This window comes from Aptenodytes forsteri, unplaced genomic scaffold (assembly GCF_000699145.1).
Source record: "Aptenodytes forsteri isolate BGI_AS27 unplaced genomic scaffold, ASM69914v1 Scaffold216, whole genome shotgun sequence".
Lineage (NCBI taxonomy): Eukaryota > Metazoa > Chordata > Aves > Sphenisciformes > Spheniscidae > Aptenodytes > Aptenodytes forsteri.
The window spans coordinates 544,984-566,034 of record NW_008796114.1 but is presented as its reverse complement, the minus strand read 5'-3'; the positions used below and the strand labels follow the sequence as shown (position 1 = coordinate 566,034).

At 50.8% G+C, this 21,051-nt stretch overlaps 1 protein-coding gene across 1 annotated transcript in view; it reads right to left on the bottom strand.

Annotated features, from left to right (window-relative positions):
• Window positions 1-3,583: 3,583 nt before the first annotated feature.
• Window positions 3,584-21,051, bottom strand: part of SIDT1 (SID1 transmembrane family member 1) — a 27,071-nt gene continuing 9,603 nt past the window's right edge. The window contains exons 9-24 of the mRNA XM_019474102.1: window positions 18,158-18,229; window positions 16,362-16,510; window positions 15,648-15,721; window positions 15,025-15,091; window positions 14,307-14,380; window positions 13,427-13,550; window positions 12,223-12,340; window positions 11,104-11,240; window positions 9,376-9,484; window positions 8,944-8,958; window positions 8,089-8,165; window positions 6,908-6,954; window positions 5,907-6,012; window positions 5,476-5,586; window positions 4,614-4,727; window positions 3,584-3,646 (exon numbers count right to left, since the gene is read on the bottom strand). Coding sequence (XP_019329647.1) covers window positions 3,584-3,646; window positions 4,614-4,727; window positions 5,476-5,586; window positions 5,907-6,012; window positions 6,908-6,954; window positions 8,089-8,165; window positions 8,944-8,958; window positions 9,376-9,484; window positions 11,104-11,240; window positions 12,223-12,340; window positions 13,427-13,550; window positions 14,307-14,380; window positions 15,025-15,091; window positions 15,648-15,721; window positions 16,362-16,510; window positions 18,158-18,229 — 1,457 coding nt within the window. The remainder of the gene's footprint in view (window positions 3,647-4,613; window positions 4,728-5,475; window positions 5,587-5,906; window positions 6,013-6,907; window positions 6,955-8,088; window positions 8,166-8,943; window positions 8,959-9,375; window positions 9,485-11,103; window positions 11,241-12,222; window positions 12,341-13,426; window positions 13,551-14,306; window positions 14,381-15,024; window positions 15,092-15,647; window positions 15,722-16,361; window positions 16,511-18,157; window positions 18,230-21,051) is intronic.

The window sequence follows — 21,051 nt, the reverse complement described above, 5'->3', positions numbered from 1 at the left end:
CTGGACAAACACTGGGGGACACAAGCCCTTCTTCTGTCTGGCACAGAAGCGATATTCCTACTACCCCAACGTCTTGTCCTACGTCCTTGACTTCTGCGCACCGCAAAATACACCAAGAGCAGAACATACTTGTTCAAGAGGCAAAGGTGCTCATCTTTCTCCACACCTAAACATGGGGTAAGGGCAGTCCTGCAAGGCTGCCCACTTCATATGAAAATATTCAGTGGGCTCTGGAGTGCTTTGCATGGTGCAATTGCAGCTGCATGGACACCAGAGAAACCAGGCAGTTAAAAGATTAAAGGCTGGTGCAGTTCCTACAGGAGGCAGATGCTCTTAACCATTGAGCCTCAGGCAACAGCAGGCAGTATCTCCACTTCAAGCACCTTTAATCACCCCAGCATAGCCTCCCACCTGACAAGCTCCTACCTTAGATGAGATCTACACATCTCTCTCCAGGTCCCAGAGGAGCAAGGCAGACCTTGCCTCAAGTAGAGGCTTCTTTTGGTTTAGCGCTTCATGGGAGTTGGTGCTCAACCTGCTGGTGCTAGCAGGCTGTGTTCAAACCCCATGTGCCCCCAGCACCCAGGGATTTATCCTGCCCACAGCAGCACTGCTGTCCTGCAAGCACCTCTCCACACAAAGCCTTGTAACCCACCCTGAAGGCGCACAGGGGGCTCAACCTGAACTTTTCCAGGCACTTGCTAGAGCAAGACCCTGTTCACACAAGGCCCATGGTGAGGACTCCATCAGGAAATTTTCTTCCCTCCTTCTCCTGCTACGTCCCCCAGTCCTGGCTCCAAAGCACTGCCCCACTTGCTCCCTAGCTCACCTCAGCAGCAAATGATGTGACCATCACACAAGCACGTCACCTCCCACCAGATCTACCACTGCTGCTCTTCATGCAGCTTCCAGGTGGCACCATGCAGCAGGGCTCCATGCAGCCGTGCCTCAGACCTCTGCTCCTGCTGCTGGGGCCAGGACTAGAAAAAGCAGTGAATGGATGGTGCTGGCAGCAGTGCTATCGCTGCACGTTACCACCTGCCCTCCAAGTAGAGCTCTGGAAAGAGCACATCCTGCACACCCCAGATATTATTACAACAAATTTTGGTTGCACTGGTCAGAGAACTGGAAGTGCAGTACTTGGGGTCCTACAGTAGCCCTTGCATTTGCAGGGAGGGGGACGGGGCAGCACAGAGCACATGTTGCAAAAAAGCTGTTGGGTCAAACATTCATATACCTCTAGGTACAGAAACCCAGGTGGCTCCACCTGCACAGCATGTTTATAACTGTGCTGGGCAAGACAGAGCACCACAGCCTCACCAGGAGTCCCTGATGGAGGCGGTTTAGTCTTGCTGCACTTGGCAGTAAGGATTTGGGGGTTTTTTTGCACCTCAGACTTCCTGGCAGTCTTTCCTTATGGGAAGAAAAAGGAAGCTGCAGGCAAGCCTGTGTAGCTAATATTGGGAATTCTGCCATTTTAGACAGACCAAGAACATATGGCAAGGCTGTAAGGTAACTGAACGGAAAATCTGGACTATCCTCAGCCTGATACTCCTCTGCTGGTGCTACTCAGACAAAAGCAAGTGCCATCTCCTTCCCTGCAGCCCATGCTGACACTGTTAAGGAAGAAAAGCTCGTGCTTCACAACAAGCCTGAGAAACCTACCCCTATTTCTAGCATCATTGAACGTTCACACTCCATCTGCATGGCAAACCTGCAAGTCACACCCAAAGTATTGCAATAAAACGCAGCACACAGGGACCACCACCACCTTCTGCATGTTCTGGCACACCCTGCCTGAAATGTGGCTACCTCTCCATAGGCGTGCAGCTCTGCTTGGGAAGATACCTGCTGGCAGCCTCTTGTGTTGCTCCTCCTCTAGCCCTCTCTTCACTCTGCCAAAGGGGCTACAGCGATAAACAAGAGTGTCCGTTCTTTACTCCAGTTAGCCCCACAAAGGCAATTTGGTTAAGAGAACAAGCAGGTCATCTGTACTAATGCTCAGGAAACTGTTTGTGAGGCTCCTAAGGACCTAAGGATGACAGCAGCTGTGTGACACCACTGCGCAGCCCTCTGCCCCAAGTGCTCTCTTTGCTGCTGCTGAGAGCTGGAGCAAGAATTCAGATCAACCTGCAGAGCAGGGAGCCAAGAACATTCATTTTATTGACCATCTTGACAAACCCCAACTTAGAAAAAAATAAAAACCAGCTAGTGCAAAACCTTTCTAGGAGATACAGACTTCTCAGAGTAGAAAACTACCATAGTCTCCTGCTTTGGTAAGCACAAGTGGAACGGAGCCTTTGCATCACTGTGTACATGCACATACACCAAAGGAAAAATGCTCAGACAATGACAAGAATAAGGACAGCAGGCCTCAAAGAATACTTTTTAATTCAAAATTAGCAAAACGGGTCACATTTTAGATGCAAGGCCTGAAATAATTCACACCTTATTCTTGTTTTTTAAATAACTGAGAATTCGGGAAGAATGCAGAAGCCATTTAAAAACTTATTTCAGATGCAGAAAAGTTGGAAAGGAAAGAAGTTTGGTCCAGATCTTTAGCTAAAGAGCTCAACCCAGCCCGTAAGAGAACCTGCTTTGCCAAGTTTCCCCAAAGCAAGCTTGTGGGAGGAGAAAGTCTGAGGCTGCTGGACAGCCTCCCCATTCCACCTTACCCCTTTAGCAAGGCCATGCAGCAGGAGCCAAGGAGCTGCCAAGGAGCTACCCAGCACACAAGGCTGCAGCTTCACCGCACCGTCTCTCTTAGGGTTGCTTGAGGACAGCACTTCTGGTGCTGTGAAGGAGACCATCACACTGACAAGCGCCTGCGTAGGAGCCACCAGAGAGAAGTGAGGCTGTTCAATATGCGTAAGTGAGAGAGGCCGCAAGAGCAAGGCAGGAGGTTCTGCTTCCGGCAGAGCACTCGTGGGCAGCTCTAGTCCACCATCTCCCTCCAACACTGCAGTCCCTTGGACTCGTTTCTCTTGTTACCGTGGCTCCCCACCAACTACAGGAGGAGCCTCTCCAACAAAAAAAAGAAACCAGTCCCCTACTGCCACCTCAGCCTGGAGTCCTTTGCTCACTCAGCGGCTGTGGGTCAGGAACCAAACGCTCTCCCTGTGCTGCTGAAGGGACTCTCTGAGGGCAGCAGCCTGCAGGGTACAGGCGCCGGCTGCTGATGCAGGAGGAGTTGCGCTGCACTTCTCAAGCCTGCTCACTGGAGAGGAAGCGGAGCACATCAGCAGGGAGGAAGGGAAGCAAAGCTCAAACACACCTCCTGTTTCTTCCCTCTTCACTGGCTCCAGCACCTGCTGGACCTACAACACAGAGGGCTGTGCACTGGCCTCAGCCGCCGGCTCGTGCCTGCCCCAGAGGGTGCAGTGGGAAAGGAGCAAACATTATCTTCCCTCCCGGTCCCGCCTCAGTTACCACAGCACCCCTTCGTGCTTGCTGTGGGATCCAGCTCCCCTGCTCCCACGGGGTTGTCGGCCACGGAAGCAGGCTCATTCTCCACAGATGCCGGTGGCCCAGTGCCTTTGGCTGAGCGGTTTGGGACGCCCCTGCGCCCCCGTCCCCTGAGGACTCAGAACACCGGGATCTTGTCCCTGCGCACTGCATCCAGGTCATCATCCAGGGTCAACAGGACCTGAGGAGGAAAGTGCGAGGCAGCTTCAGTTCTCGCTGGCCAGCCCACGGCTGGGGAGAATGACCAGCTCCTGATGGCATCTCATCACAGGGGGGCTCCACCTAGGCCACGTCTCCAGCACATACAGGAGTCACAACAGCAACCCATGCAGATGTGCCAGATTAACTTTGTTTCTGTGACACTCCCAGCAAGTCACTCTGGCAGCACAGCTAACAGGTAGCTCTGCCTAGAGTACCCCAAGGACCTGAGCAGGTAATCCTGCCCCAACCACGATGGAGATGCTACTTGTAAGCTGGTCCCTCATCACTAGCCTCTGAAGAACCATCCAGGAGGCAGCAGGGTGGGAATTGCTTGACCACAGCTCAGACATTGCACGTGGCCAGGCAGCTCCTTCACAAACAGTTTGCACCTTGCACAGCTAGGATTAAGGTCTCCTCTCCACTTCCCCAAAACACTATGCTGTGACCCCACCGCAGGGGATGCCTCCACCTTTGCCACCACACAGACCATCAGGCCTGAAAAGAGGTACCAAGTAGAGGAGCACAGGAGTCACTATGGAAGTGAGGGAAAGCCCAGGAGTGAGCTAAGCTCCACACCAGTGACCCTACTGCCTGGGTCAAAGGGAGCAGGGTCCCTTTCTGGGAGGTCCTCACAAACTCATGAGAGGGTTGGTCACACCAGCAGCTCCTCAGCTTCCTCACAACAGCTGTGTAACCCACAGCCCCAGAGGGAATTTGAGGCTAGGAGGCACAGGGAGCAACAAGCCAAAGGAGGAAGACTGATCCCTGATCCCACTGACAAGGAGCATCCCACTGTGAAGGATGTCTGGAGGCAGAGCCAAGCAGAGGAGTTGGGGCACTTCTGTGGGGCCCTGGGGCAGCCACAGCTCCATGCGGATAGAGAGGGACAAGGAGGAAGAGGAGAGGGTGAGGCCATACAGCAGAGTGGGAGGCTCAGCAGGACTCACCAGAAAGGAGAAGAACAAGGCAGCTGCGGAGAGGAAGTGCCAGATGTCATGGTCATCGAAGAAGCCCAGCAGGATGCACGGCCGGTTCTTTTCCCGGGACTCTGCTGGAGTCTCCTAGGGGAGCAGGCAGGGTGTCAGGACCTGATATCCACTCACACAGGGCCCTGGCTGGCCACGTTGGACCCTCTGGAGATCGCCCTGTCTTAACTCTCCATGCGGGAGCCAGGAAAAAGTGCTGTGCTGGCTGGACATGTGGTGAGAGCAGGGCAGGAACACAATGTCATACTTAGACCTGGAGATGGATCTGGGGCCACAACCCACAGCTGGGGGCACCCCTCTGGTCTCCACATCTGAGGTCCCGCATAGCACAAGCTGCACAGCCTCCACCAGACCACCCTGCGGCAAGCCCCTCACTTCCATGGAGATGGACACGGTATCTTGTTAGAAGGCATCCAGTCAGGATTTAAGAGCCTCCCAGGCCATGGAGAGCCCCCACAACCCCAGGCAGGTTATTCCCCATTGGCCATCTGCTCCAGGAAGAAGTCTTCCATCCAGCACTGGTCAGGATTTGTCCAGTTTTGCTTTCAGATCCCTAGGTCCTCCTCTGTCCCCTGGTGAGGACCAGTCACCTCCGGATCACCTGGGTCATAAATAGTCTCTCCACAGCTGCATGCATACAGTCATTTTTGGCTCAGCACAGTCTCCCATGCTCCCTTCCCAGTCTGCTGAAGGAGTTAAACCCTTTCAGCTCTCCATGAGCAGCCCAAGACTCTTCCCCAGAGTATTTTTTTTGTGTAAAACGAACAACAGGAAGGAAAGATGACGGGAGATGGACAGAAGGACAGTGAAAGGGGAACTTTACCTCCCAGCTGCTGAGGGTCTGGAAGAAGAAGTAGAGGGCGGCTGCCCACACCACTGCCGTGGCCACGATGCAGAACAGCGGGATGGGCAGGAGCTTCTCAGAGCTGCGGAGCTGCAGACAGGGACATAGCCTCACAACGTGCCCCGAGTTATTCCCGGGGCCGGAGCCATGCATAGGGCTGACACACCAGCCTGGACCATCTGCATCCACGAAGGGCTGCCCACCCCAGGGAGACACAGCCCAGCCACCCCCGAGATGGCTACACAGCATCCCTCCCCAACACCAACACCTTGTCCCACCCTGAGCCCCACAATGCCCCTCCACATCCCTCTGCAGCACCACAGGAACCCAGACTGCAGCCAAAAAAAGAGGCCCATCCCTTCCCCTTTGGAGACAGGCATCCCAGGGACAGCTACAGCTGCCTCCTTTACCTTCATGATGATGTAGAAAGCCAGATACAGCAACAGGTTACAGATAAAGATCCCCAGTATGTAGGAGGCAAAGTCTCTGGGCCGATACACCAGCCCAAAGATAGCACTGAGAGAGTGAAGAATGGACATTAGACAGCCTCTTTCACTGGGGACAGGGTACATCCCCAAACTGACCGCCATGCGCTGCTCCCCCCAGACCACAGGACACAGCAACACTGCCATAGCCTCCCAGTTCCCTGAAGGAAATGCACCATTCCCCTTTGCTCCCTGCTGAGAAGTGAAGCAGAGCAAACGCAGCCATGGTCAACCGCTGAGAGCAACCGGAGACCCCAGAGGACAGGCAAGGGCCCTGGGTTGCTTCCAACGCATGGCCAAATGCATCTCACTCAGTAGGAGCTGGCCCCAGATCTGTAGGTTTAGCAGAAGGCATGTCTTCTGCTGAGAAGGAGACAGGAGTCACTATGGAAGTGAGGGAAATGTCTAAAGCATGTCTAAAGCTGAGAAGCAGCTTTAGTGAAAAGCAAGAGCCTGGGGCAATGATTTTAAGTCTCATCCAAGAACTGATCCCTCCATCCATGCAGTTACTGCTGAGCCAGGCTCTGTAACTGTGACTAACCAGCGTCTGTCGAGTCTCCTGTATCTTGGCTGCGCCAGAGACCTCCCAGCTACATAGGAAGCCTGTGTACGGCACAGTGCAGCACCACGGTACCAGGCCAGACCTACACAAGCTCGCCCAGATGCAAGCCATGAGAGCACCAGCTGAAACACTGAGGGATGCCTCATGTAGCTCTGTAGTGCCGCACTGCATCCTATGGATCTGCCTACCATTCAGCGCTCATCGGATCCAGCTCTTTGCCAAAACATGTCAGAAAGGCCCCAGCACAGGACTATTGCACAGACACTGCTGCATTTCCCCATCACTTCAGACCACCTGTGTGTCAATACTGAATCCTGCTGCCCACGTGCACAAGTACGCAAGACAACCACACCCCACTACTTACAAGGACCAGTTGACCAGGTTTCCAACAATGAGCAGCACCATCCTGTCCTGAAGAGAAGACACTGATGATCGTATGAAAGCAGAAGGAAATGCAAAAAGAGGCCTTTGCCTCAGTAATTCAGGATATCATTACGTGAGGATTTGGAGTCTGGTTCCTGCAAACACACATGCACCTGGCTCTGAAGTTTGCTCTGCCGGAGCTTTTGCCAGATGGAAACTGCTCTGGCCCTCACAAATTTGAAGAAAGTGTTGCAAGAAGGAGACTAAACATCTAAAAAAGGACAAGCCCAGCACTTAAGGATCAGTCTCAGGAGGTCCTGCAAATCCTTTGACTGTTTCCACTGTTTTTCTAGTTAGATTCCTTCCCTCCCACCATTTTACAGAAAAATTATTGCACAGAGAAAGGACATGCTTGAAAGAGGCAGTAGGGGAAGCTTTGGCTAGCATCCCGCACATATCCAGAGCCTTTTTTCACTCATCTCACCATTAGCTAGGGAAGCACTGTAACTACAGCAGGCAGAAGGGTTACATCTGTGGGGCATGTGCATTTATGCTTACAGCTGCTTTGATGACATAGCTATTTCAGGCTGGCCAGGCTTACTTTATGCCTGAACGCACCAGGTTTGCTTGCAAAACTCAGTCTGACACTTATTCAGAGATGGGAGAATAAATAAATACAAATAAAAAGGATGCTCATGGATAAAAACTTCATTTGGCTTCAAGCCCTAATTAGCACTCTGTGTCAAGAAGAAAGTAATCAGTGGGACACAAGGTAACAGCTACTGTTTCTTACTTTTTTGCTGTCTGCCCTGAGGTGCTGTAGAAATAGCAATAGCTGTTGCTTAAGCCACAGAGCCAAAATAGTTGCTACCTTCTCTGGAGAGGCTGCGCTGCACAGAGCCTCATACCCATCCCTTTGAACGGATGCCCCCAGAGAACAAGAGCAAAGATAAATCCTATCATGCTTGTCTCACCTTTGCTCTGGTGTTTTATTCACCAAGCCTTAGCTCAGGGGAGGCCTGAGAGTTGGGGATAAACTGCTCCAGCAGAGATCTACACTTACCCGACCATTTGTGGGAAAAGAGAAGCATCACTTTTCAAATAGCCACAACTCTTTCCTCTGCACATTGCCTAGAAAGTGAGTAATTGCTGCAGGAGGTGCCGAGATGAGAAATCACCTACCATGTACATTGGTCGACTGCACTGCTGGATACAGTCCGTGTACAGCACCATCGCTGCCCGTCGAAATATCCCCAAGTCTGCCAAAGAAGAGGGTAATAAAAAGCCAGTAGAGTGAGCTCCAAAATGCCTACGGGGAAAAGACGTGGACACCCACTGGCTGACAACAGAGGACTCAGCCTGCAGAGGGTCAGGGTGTCCACAGGTTCATTTCTTGCCCTTTGGGAGCAGTCTGTGCTGAGCACTAGGGCAGCCACTACAGGATGTGGATGGCATTTGGCCAGAGTGACAGGTTAAAAAAAAAAAATAATCCCCTTGCCACTGGCACTGCCCAGAAGTCAAATAGGCCCCGTCTGTACACATAAACAGGCTGGCTTTGCAACTGCATCTCTGGAGGAGAGAGGTGTGTGCAGGAAGGAGAAAAAGCACCTTCCATGGAACAAGCTGCCAGAGCAGGGAAACAGCAGAAACTCATCGCACAGTCCTTAAGAGAGTCCCAGAGGGGCGGAGCGCGCTCCAGACACTCCTGCTCTCAAAATCATTGCAGAAGCTTCACTGGAGAGCCATCAGTGGCAGTGGGGAAAGCCAAACATACATGCACACACATGCCCCTCTTCAGCCACAAATGCCGAGCTTGAAAAGACTCCTGCGTCAAGATCAGAGCTCTCCTGTGCTATATCACCACCTTTCTGCCAAGGAACAGGACTGGCAGTGCTGCTGGCGAACTGACTTCATTTCTCAAGTGCCGACCCCAGGTGGCACACGAGCCTGCCTCCCCACACACATCCATGCATCCCCAGCTGCTGTGCCGCTGCTCAATCAGTTCAACAGAGAAAAATGAGAGCTGCTGACAGTTACCTGAGTCAGGGCCATCTGAGGCAGACAGGAGCAGAAGAGGAAGGAGAAATATGTTTGTAAGCAGAGCACAAGAGCCAGGTTCCCCACCAGACCCTCTCCCCCCTCACCCCATGACAGGGTTTTACATAGCTCACCACTCTGAGCACAGCGCTAGGGAGAGCTGTAGCTGAAGGGCAGGCTCCCGCAGAGCCCAGCTCTTCTGCCACCACAGAGCAGACAGGTCATGCTGACTCCCATGGGTCTGGGAAGCAGCAGCACAAGGACTTCAGAGGCCAGGAAGAGCATCAGATGGATGAGAGGACAGGATAACCCAGAACACAAGCACAGGCCACAGGACCATGCTCACAGATGTGCTGCATTGGCAACTCACGCAGGTGAGGACAGGAGGCACCTGCACACCCTAGAGCAAGATGGTTCAGTCACAGCACTTACCAATCTTGAAGCGGCCCATGTAGTAGATCTGCGTGCTGAGAGCCAGCGAGGCCAAAACATGGATCATTGAGAAAATGACCCAAAACCACATGTCATTTTTCCCGAAAACCTGAAAGCAGACATATTAAAAGCAAACTGAGCCCTGTTATCAGCAGGCTGATCCTTTTCTCTTCTATGTCACCATGGGGTATTAGACAACCTCACTGAATGTGGAAGAGAAACCCTCAAATCTGCTAACCCCAAAACAGATCTATAAATCCAAAGTCCAGAGAAGCAAGAGGAGCTCAGCACTTCTGGAGAGAAGACCGTTCTTTCTGAATGCCCCTTCAGACAAGAATGACAGCCTAGAAGGACTGCAGCTGGCCCAGGGAGCAGAAATGCAGGGACTCCCAGACTAGGCAAGCTCTCCCCGCTGAGGTGGGCAGCAGCTCTCCAGCCAGGAGCTGGATTTTTAAAAAGGCAGTCAGGGAACCAACCGTTACTTTAACAAGCGCGCCGTAGTAGATGAAAAAGGACAAAGCTGCTCTGTAGGCAATTGCACCTATTGTACTCTTTCACTTTATTTAAGGACTGGAAGTGACCTACAAATGCAGGTTAATGCTATATTAAAACTTTAATTTTTCAGTTACACATTAAGGAGTCCAGAAACTCTGGTCTGCATCAGGCTGTGACCACACACTCCCCTCCCCTGGGGCACAGCACTTGCCTGAACATTTCCTGTGTGGGGAAACTACAGCTTCAAAGCATCGCACAAGAAAAGAAACAGCATCCCATAATAAAACCCCAGTGTTTTGAACCCGGGTGTGCAGATCTACCACAACTATCAAGAGATTCTTGGAAAGTACCAAGTTTGCCAGCTGCTCCTGCATGCCTTATCCCACAGTCTCCTACCCAGAGACCTTCGCACAATCAACTGGTATTCTGCATTATGTGTGGTAGTGAGGGGCTGACAGCCCACTGGGATCTAGCTGCTAGTTCAGAGCAAGAATTCAAGGGACTTTGCCTGGTTACTGCCAAATGAAACAGTCCTCCAAAAAAACAGAAGCAGAGACCTCCAAGGTAAAGCACAGGTTGGGGATTCAGGCAAGCCCAGCTCAATACCCGCAATGCTATGAGCAAACGGGCAAAGCCCTGTACCAGTCTGATCTGACAGTGACTACTGGTGCACAAGAGCGACCCTCTTGTGATCCCTTCTGCTCCAGTGCCTTTCTATAGGCAGGTACTCCAGAAACTTGCCTGGGAGACCCCAGCCATTATTCTAGCCCTGCACCTCTCCAAAGATAGCAAGGCCAACTGCAGGAGCTGTACCCAGCAACACAGAGTTTTCCACAGGGGAGAAAGAGGCACAAGCAATTAGGTAGAAGACACTTGTCTTGGAAGGTCAGCCAGCCTCACCCCCATCCTCCAAGGTGAGCCACCCCGCAGGAGACCAGCTGCATGCTCGGTCACAGAAACCTGGATGCATGAATTTCTCCTCTTGAGGGCATGCGGTGGGCAAAGCCCAAAAACGAGCCCATCTAGAGAAAACTGCTCTGCTTTTCCCCTCCCTGCAAGCCCAGGGGAAGGGAGGGGGAAAACCCAAGAGCACTGGGGATTCAAATGCTAGCAGCTGCTTAACACACTCTTATCCTACCGTGCTTCTCTCCCCAGTCATTTGCCCACTTAAGCTATGTTCCCAGCCACACCATCTCCTTCCCAGAGAAGCAGGTAGGTAAGAGGGAGCCATACCACTCCAAGGACAGCCAGACAGATGACCACAGCGAACGAGGCATAGGCAGAGTAGGCGCTGGCATTGATGTCTGGGTGGCGGGTCTGGTAGAGCTTGAGCATGCACAGTCCTGCGATCATGTACATGAAGGAGGTGTCTATGGAGGGAGCACAACAGAAACAGTGAAAACAGGTACTGCCAGTAGGCTGAGAAAGCTGCTCTGAGTGCATATAAAGACATGCAGCAGCAGGGCCAAACCCAAGGCTCGCAGGCACAAATCCTGATGCTGCACTACATTGTATAGCACTTTGTGCTTTGCCATCTTGTAGCACATCTACCATGCTCTGGGGCAGCAAAAACTAAAGAGGCTCAGAAACTAAGTGCCCACAGTGCAGCACAGAAACAGGCAGGGAATCACAGAATGGTTGAGGTTAGAAGGGACCTCTGGAGGTTGTGTAGTCCAACACCCCCTGCTCAAGCAGGGTCAGCTATGAGAGGGTTGTCCAGGACCATGTCCAGTCAGGCTTTGAATATCTCCACAGAAGACTTCACAACCTCTCTGGGCAACCTGTTCAGTCTTTGACCACCCTCAAAGGGCGACAGGGTAGGGGGTGGGGGGAAGTCTTTTCCTGTGTTCAGATAGAGTTTCCTGTGTTTTAATTGTACCCATTGCCTCTCGTTCTGCCACCAAGAAGAGCCTGGCTCACTCATCTTCATTCCTTCTCATTGGGTATTTACGCACATAGGCAAGATCCTGCCTGAGCCTTCTCTTCCCCAGGAAGGCAAAGAAGCCCACAGAGGAAAGTTTCCACTGAGATGGCAGACAGAGGCTTCCTAGGCTTGAGCACTCTGCCACTCAGGGTGTGCATTTACTATCTTCAAACACTGAGCTGCAAGAGATCTCAAAAGGGAGATCTTGCCAGCAGTGCGCTACCAGAGTCCCAAGGTCTGGAGAGGAGGCTGAAATGCGTTAGTCCCCGGCATTCAAAGCCTCACTGCCTCCTGACTGAGCCCTGGAACAGGCAGACGCCAGGGAGGTTTGCAAGGGTAGAGGGATGGGAAATGCCAGTAACTCAGCAGGAGAGAGAGCATGGCAAATCCTACCTCCAGCTCAAAAGGAGAAAGGAAACTCAGCTTACCAAACTGGAAATTGGAGTAATTAGGGCAGACGTGATAACAGGCACTGAGCACCCCTTCCATCATCAGAGCGATGCCCATAGCATAAAAGAGACCAAAATGCTTTGGGATCCCATAGTCCTGGAAGAGAGCAGAGCTGTATAGTAAGTACCCTCACTGTCCTGATGACAAGTGAGCTTCCACTCTCCATCACTTCATCCCTCCTAACCCCTACGCATGTCCTTCAGTCACCAGCGCAGCACAGTGTGCTGTGTGCAACCATAGGCTCTGCATTTAGCTACACTGCATAGCCAGGTGAATCCACAGGCAGCAAACCCGAGCTAATCACACAGAAACTTCTGGGGGCTGAAGTCCTCAGTGTCTTGGTACTGACATCTTGAGACTAAAAATCTCTGTCCTGTACCTTGTGCCACGCTACATCCTGCCCAAAATTGAGAGAGCACTGGGGACCCAGAATAGCAGCCTTGCTCTTGTGGTCAGTAGGAGGTTAAAAGCACCTGAGGAGCAGATCCCATCAGCCCAGGTGAGAAGGCATCTCCATCTCAGTCTGGCTGAGATCTTATCTGAAAACCATAAGCACAGACTATTAAAACTGCTAAGGCCTTTACTTGCTACCAAGCCAGTGAAAACAGAGCTGTTTATCTCCAGAAGCCACCAGCACCACTGCCCACAGGGCTGCAGATTTCCTCATCCTCTCCCAGAAGATACCGAAGAGACTGCAGAAGCTCTGGCTACAAGCAGCTCTGCTTCGGAGCTAGAGGCAGCCAAATTCTTCTGGGTTATCATAGGCAGCTCTATTCCCTCTTGCTAACAAGAGTGCCAAGAAGGAACTCTTGATTGTATAAGACAAATCAAACGTCACTATAAACAAAAGCATCTTGGGACACTCTTACTGTCCCAGTTCCTCCACAGTGAGCACTGGAGGAAAAGCCACAGCCACAGCAGTCGTTCCTCTACTCATCTCCTTGTCTTCACAAGCCCAGGCTGGGTCACCATGGCAGTATGGACATACTGCAAGCAACAAAGTACTGGGGTGTGCAAGAACATAAGCGTCCCACCTAGACCCTTTTTCAGAGGAGGAAAAAAGAGGAGGATTCAATCCTCCAGCAAGGAAGGCAAGTGGAAACCCACTGTGTATCACTCTGGTTTTCAAGTTCTCCCTGTCTTTCCTCCCTCCACTCAGCCCCATGCAACCATGCTTCCTACCAGCGTATAGACATCTTTCATCTCCATGGCCCGACGGTGGAGAATGTCCCTGCGCAACACAATGAGGAGGAAGAGAAAGCCCAGCAGCATGTGGCCCACATTGCTGAGGATGTTGTTGAAGGCACTGCAGGGAAAAAGGTGGTTTAAGACAAAGGCAGCACAGCAGCAGGGAAGCTGAACCCTGGGCCATGATAAGCTGAATCCATTTCACTCCCCCCCCACCATCCTCCACCTCAGCAGCTGCCAAACACCTGCCAGTTTTACACCCTGGATGACAATTTTAGGTTGAGTAGTTCACCTGCCCCAGTGGATTTAACACTTCCTCTGTGAGATTCCTAGCTCTGGGCTTTCTTTGCACTCCCACATTAGGTCAGAGAAATGCTGCACTGAAAGGACTGATCTGAACCTCTTTGCAGAGCTGCTGCTCCTTGGGTACAAGTGAAAGTGTCCAAAAGAGCACAGGAGTACCTCATTGCTGTGCCGTAGGTTTGCTAGGGGAACCCAGGTGCTATATGTTTCTGGGTGCACGCGTCTCACTGCAACAGAAAGCCACTGCTGAGCAAACCAGAAAGCTCAGAGTCCTAAACTCTCAGTGGTCTTAACACAGTTACTGTGAGGATAAAATCCTAACCTGGGCACAGCACAAACACTCAGGAGGCACGAGACAATAATGCAGTGACCGCAGGGCTCACTCACCTCAGCACCCCAAGAGGATGAGCGCTCACTGCAACAGAAAGCCACTGCTGAGCAAACCAGAAAGCTGTCCGTCCTAAACTCTCAGTGGTCTTAACACAGTTACTGTGAGGATAAAATCCTTGGGCACAGCACAAACACTCAGGAGGCACGAGACAATAATGCAGTGACCGCAGGGCTCACTCACCTCAGCACCCCAAGAGGATGAGCGCACAGAAAGTTGTAGTAGCAGATGTCCTGATTGCCTGTCACGTTCACTACCTGGACAGAGAGGAGGTGGGAGACCTGATATTAGCAAATCCTCTCTGTTTTGGGGGGTTTGCTTCATGCAAACACTGCATGTACACAAGGTGTACCAGGACACAGCCTAGCTCTAGCACTGGCACAGGGAAGTACTGACATCTGCAAGTGAAGCTTTTAGGGGGGGACAAGATGTTGCCACAGGCCACAAACCTGACAACAGTCTTCAGGGGAAGCATATTGTGTGCTCTCAACCCCACTACTAATAGATCTGCTTGCAGATATCTGAGTAACAGCAGGATAGCAAGGGCAGGGCGGGGAGAAGGGAGGAGAAATCACTCGTATCACAGCAAATCCTACTTGCTTTCAGTTGTCTTTTAGAGATAACAGCAGATTCCTTCTGCCTCTAAAATGAAACAGACCCCACATGAGGAATCAGATGAGCAGGAAAACAGCTGCACTCCTGTGCTACAGCCAACCCAGTAGCAACACTCAACACATGGTGCAGAGATAGCAGCTAAGGTAAACTGCCCCTCAGACAGAGCAGGATTCCTGGGTGATCCCAGTTTCACTGCAACTATCATCCTTACACCATGCAACCACAGAGCAAGTTTAAAAGCAAGAGTACCCAAGCACAGGGGACAGCCACACAGAGCCCAACGCACCGTCTGGTAAGTGATGACGAGCTGGATGACTGGCAGGGCATAAAACACTGCAATGGTGATGATGTTCCTGCAGAGAGGAGACAGTAGCAGCAGTTACACACACCAAAACAATTGGTGCACACCCAGGACAAAGCCTCACAGTGCTCGGGGAGGAATGTGTACACCTCGGTGTCTAAGGACACAGACCCTGCTCTCCCAGCCAGAGCTTTATACCTCTGGTTATGATCTCCTGATGCAGAAGAGCAAATGTGTTAATGCAAATAGGAGGCAAATGCTAAGGGCACAAGAAAAGCCAGGATGTGGACCACAAGCTCATTTATTTAAGTGCTAATTTCTCCCCTTTCCCAGTATGTTCCAGCACACCAGTTGTTACCACACTTTAAAGCAATTATGCAAACCAGAATCCATTGCCAGGATCATGTGTGCACTGGTCCACAAATATCCTTATTTGAGGTATGTGGGAACTGCAGTTATTAGTTGGAATAGGGTCAGAATGTGTAACAGGATGGCTCAAAGAATACCCTCAGGTCTAAAGCGTGGTTCAGAAGAAGGGCACGTGGACAGACTCCACAACCAGAGGCTGGGTCCAGAGCTTGGGCCTTACCAGTTTGTCTTCTCCTTACCAGAAATAGATTTTGTATTTTTTGCTGACAATCCTTCGGTCCTTCCTGGACAAGTCTGATAGATAGAGGAACACCTAAAACATTAGTGGGTGGGGAAAGAGGAAAGAAAACAGAAAAAAAAACTAATGAAGACTACAGAAGCCAGTAGAAGATCTTGACGTATTTGGACAATATGCAGCTTGGTGCTATTTGGAGCATTTTTTACACAGCAAGCCCGTTGTGTCCCTTGATTCTGTGGGGGATGAGTTCGGCAAAACCCTCTGACCTCCAGGACTGGCTCTGACCACACGGAGCAGTGCAGGGTGACAAAAGGAGGCAGTCTGAAAGCTGCTAGCTTAAAGCTCCTCTGTACATCCACTGCAGTCACACTACTCGTACCAGATAACTACCTACTATTGCACATTATTTTCTCCCTATGCTCTCCCACCTCATTGGACCTTCTGGGACACTCTGGGCTGCTTCTTCCTTTCTCGGAAGTCCCCAATACATTCTGATTTTCTGTATTAAGTCACTCATTTCAGCAGCACACTTAGCACAGCAGAAAAACTTTCTAGACTCTGAAAAAGCACTGAGAAGCACATTTGGCTTTGTTAGATTAAATCTACCTAAAAGGGAAGCGGAAACTTAAAAACCCTGGCAAGTGACTAGTGCTGGTCCTGGCCCAGATGTGTCCATGGCCCAGCATCACGGCCACAGCTGCAACGCCAGCCATACCTTAGTGCGGATGACGTTCTTATCACTTTCAATTTCCGGCATGGTGTCGAAGTCGCTCTCCTCCTCCACAGAGCTGTCTGTGTCAGAACCAGCTGGTGGTCCACGCTCAGGGGAAGACAACTGATGTCCACCACTGGAGCCTGACTCGTCTGGAGCAGAGTGGGGAGAAGGAAACAGGCAGGGTAAAGGTTAAATCCCTCTATGCACAGCAACAAGAAAGCTGCCCCAGATATCTGCCACAATCTGCTGGGACAAGCTGATATGGCCATTTCAGGGAACAAGTTTTTCCATGATCAAACACCTTCCTAAAAGTCTCAGATATCAACTAAGAGCACTTTCAAGGACCATCTTCCCTCCTCTGCAGCATTTTGGTTTTTCTCCTGCTTTTGTTCTATTACTTTTCATCTCTAATATTTTCTACTCTTTACTAGCCTGGGCTCTGAAATCTGGAAGTCTGAGACAAGCCAAAAAGCCCTAGTGAAAGCAGCAGACTGTTCAGGGGTCAGAAACAGGCTGACCTAGTTAATCTCCAGATTTTATATAAGCTTTATATATAAGCTTTTCTAAAAATATTGTAGAACAAAAGACAAAGAGGAAGAAAGTCAATTTTTCAAAGCAAGCAGAGCATCAGCTTTGCTCCCATTGCATGCACAGTACCTGCCACCTGCAGATCAGCAGGACCTGCCTGCACTTCCCACAGCCAAGCTCCCAGCCAGCCCACTGCCCATACTGGCATGAGCAGAACACAAGTTTCTTCCTCATTTCCCAAATGCTTTTAAAGCATTTCCTTGGGAATTGGGGAGGGGAAGTAGGGTGGTGCTGAAGCCTCAACTCTATTCCAGGACTTAAATCCTCCTGAATTTTTCCCAAACCTCATGAAATATCAGTTCTGTGTTTCTCTGTCAAGCATTCAGAGATATCACACCTTCACAGTCCAACAACTGGGTGACATCTGGAGTGTCAGGGCTGTCTTTACACCACGGTTAGCAAATACATCCTGAGCTGGGACCAAAATTACACAGAGCTGCTCTCCTCTCTCATTTGAGCAGCTGCCTCACACTGCCCTGGACCTGCACCACCTCACCCTGTAACCTGGGTCCCCAAGCTGTCAAATTCAAGGATTATGCCCAAAAGTCCACAGCAATGAGCTATTCAATACCAATCCTTCCACAGGAGGGAAAACTGTTGTAAGGAGACTAAGAAATACTCTGGCAAAGGAAGGCATTTCCCATCATCTCAGATTAGCAGGACCCTTGGAGGTTTTTTTCCTCCTCTGCTGCCAGGGCACCCGTTGACAGCATGACATTATTTCTCCCCTAATGAAACCTCTGGACTGCAAAAACCTCTGATTCTGTCTTGCCTTGCGGCACACAACCCTTCAGCCTTCCAGTGAAAGGCATGCTTTTGTCTAAAGGCAGGCTTGATGAGCTAATACAGACTCCTAAAAGCTTGGGACTGACAACGGTCCCTTCCAACCTAGTCAACCTCCTGCCTGAAGCAGCATTGTCACCAACACTTATCAGGTGACTGTGGCTTTGTCTAGCTGAGATGAACATTTCCAAAGACAGAGACTCTCTGGGCACCTCTTCCAGAGATTTGCCACCTTTTTGATGTAGGTGTTTTGCCCTAAAGTGCAACCTGAACCTCCCAACCTGCGATTTTTTTTTAAGTAGTTGCAAGCTGCTTTAGGAGCAGCTTGCAGCTTTATTCCCTTCTGGCTTTAAAGCACCTTAAAGTGCCTTCCCCTGCCCCAGGCAGAACCCTCCCTGTGCCCCCAGTTCTGGAAGATACTGTACCAATAGCACCATAGCTGCTTCCCTCAGGGGTGCTGGCTGTGATGGGGTGCGAAGACGTCATAATCCCAGATCCTGCGATGGAAACAGACCCAAAAGGGACAGTTAGTTTCGTGTCAGTGCTTCGAAACACATCTCCGAGGTGAATACAAACAGCTTGAAGAGCTGGAGGGGCTTGGGAAAAAGCAGCATTTCTGCAAACAGATGGCAGTCTCCCTCTAGAGCATACTGTGCAAAAGGGAAACCCTTGCTTTGCAACGTGAAGCAAATCCATTCCCTTCAGCCTCCCTACACAGGCTGCCAATTTGACTCACAAAAGTACGAGCCTCCCTCCAGCACCCTGTAGGGAATCACATTATGGGGCTGCAAGACTTGGCAAATTCTAGAGCAAGTCTCACAATATTCAGAGCACCCTCATGAATTTCTAATTCTTCTTCCCCTCCTCACACATTGACCTATTCAAATATTGCTACCTCCAGTTATCCCTGGAAATGTCATAGACAGCCTTTGGCAAGACAACTGCTACATACTTTTAACCAAGCAAGGAGAAAGCAAAAGCGCTCTGTGCAAAAAAGTGGTCACGAGCTTGTGCTGATGACAAGAGGGGCAAGCCTTTGAGGGCTGGGAAGTCCCTGCCTCCTGCCCACACATCTGAAGCAAGGAGGGCTGCACCTCCCAGTCAGGTTGCACTGGGACTTTCCCCACCTGGCTTCACATTCTCTCTTTTTGCCTGGTACCTGTTTGATCCCTCTGTGGTTGGGCTCAGCTGCTGAACTGGCAGCAGACAAACACGTCAGGAAACACAGCCAGCTGAACCCCCTCACAGACAGGTCAAACACCCATCTCCTCAAAAGGGAGGGAGCAAGAGCAGGAGGAGCAGGACCACATCTTCCAGTGGTGCCAAATAGCGAGACAGGTCCAGCTGCTTGTAAAGCTTCACCCTCATAACATCGCGTGGCCAGTCAGCAGCAAAGAGCTGCAGGACATGGGATAGTATTTAAAGCCAAGCAACCTTATTGCAGCCTGGCAATGGGAGGTGTCCCACAGGATTAAAAAAAAAAAATTAACCACAGAATCCAGGCATAAGACGGGTGACAGGAGCAAAGGGGCACATGGAGTTGCAGGATATTCAAAGACAACAGGCAGAGACAGATTGCTCAGCACCTCCATCCACACTTTCTTGGTGGGTAAGGGGAAAGGAAAGGGGAGTGATGGAGAAGGCGAGACCCAGGGGTACTTTGGAGGAAGAGAAATTCTAGTGGGTGGGAAGAGAAGAAAAAGAATTGAGAGAAAGCTAGTGTGCCCTGGGTGATCTGGAGGACAGATGGAACACCTCTCCTATGAAGGAAAGCCCAGAGAGTTGGGGTTGTTCAGCCTGGAGAAGAGAAGGCTCCAGGGAGACCTTATTGCAGCCTTTCAATACTTAAAGGGGGCTTACAAGAAAGATGGGGACAGACTTTTTAGTAAGGGCCTGTAGTGGTAGGACAAGGGGTAATGGTTTTAAACTGAAAGAGGGTAGATTCAGACTAGATATAAGGAAGAAATTTTTTACGCCGAGGGTGGTGAAGCACTGGAACAGGTTGCCCAGAGAGGTGGTAGATGCCCCATCCCTGGAAACATTCAAGGTCAGGTTGGACGGGGCTCTGAGCAACCTGATCTAGTTGAAGATGTACCTGCTCGTTACAGGGGGGTTGGACTAGATGATCTTTGGAGGTCCCTTGCAACCCAAACTGTTCTGTGATTCTGTGACAGGGAAGGTGCTAGTTACCATTTTATAGGCATCAGTCAGACACACACCCTGAAGAGACACAATAGAGAAAGAAGCAACACAAGGGTGGGACATGGTTCCTCCCCAGAGGAAAGGACTCTATGAAGGTGGCATAGAGTACAAGGGAGAGGACAGGTCAGGTCACAGAAGGAGCAGGTGCCTCTGGGAGGAAACCTGTAAACTCTGAAGGAACTGCACTCCTCTGTCCTTTCACAGGGATACTGTTCAACAATCCTCCCTGCCCAGGAACCCAGTTCTCTGCCCTCCAGGCCTGTGGTAAGCACAGCATCTGTACCCTGCAGATTCTTTGGGAACTTCCCCAGCACCAGAATTTAACTTCCACCTCTTGCCAGGGCAGCTTGGAAAGCAGCTTCTAAGCTGCCTTCAGCACTTGAACCCTCAGCTGCAGCACCAGCAGCACTCCCTGGGGCTTCTGGTCTCACCTGGCTGAGACTGTGCCTCCTTGCCTTAGACAGTGATCCCTTGTCACCACCCTGGAGCTGTTCCAGGGCCTCGGCCAGGTCCCTTCAGCTTCCCCAGACTCCCCAACACACGAGCCCTTCCTATTTCTCCAGTGCCCCAAGACCTGCTGTTGTCTCACAGCAGGATCCATCCCAAATGACTTAAAATTAGAATATTTTTAAGCATGTTTTTACAGTCCCCTGCTCATTTGGTTGTGGAGAAAACCTTTCACATACATTCCACACACAGGGATGCCTATGTGGATCTCAGTGGCTGAAGAAGCCACTCCTGAGAAGCCAAATGCCCTCGGGTCCTTGGCAGAAATATTAACTCAAGTAATGCCAGGTCAGAGTGAAGTTCCACTGCTGATCCTTTAAGCACAGTTCAGTTATACTAGTATGCTTATCTGGTGGTAAGTAGCAGACTGGAGAGACTGAAGAAGCTGGGGATTAAAAAAAAGGGAACACACCAAGAACCTTTCAATGCTGCAAAAACATAACGTCCTCCCTTTCCCCAGGAAAGAAATACGAATGATGGTGGCTTTATCCTCAGACCAATGCTTTGAACTACTTTGCAAGCACTAAATATTTAAACAAAATGAAATGGCCAGCCTCCCACACTTCTCCAGAAAGCAGAAACTCCCAATGCCCCCCCCCCCTACCAACAC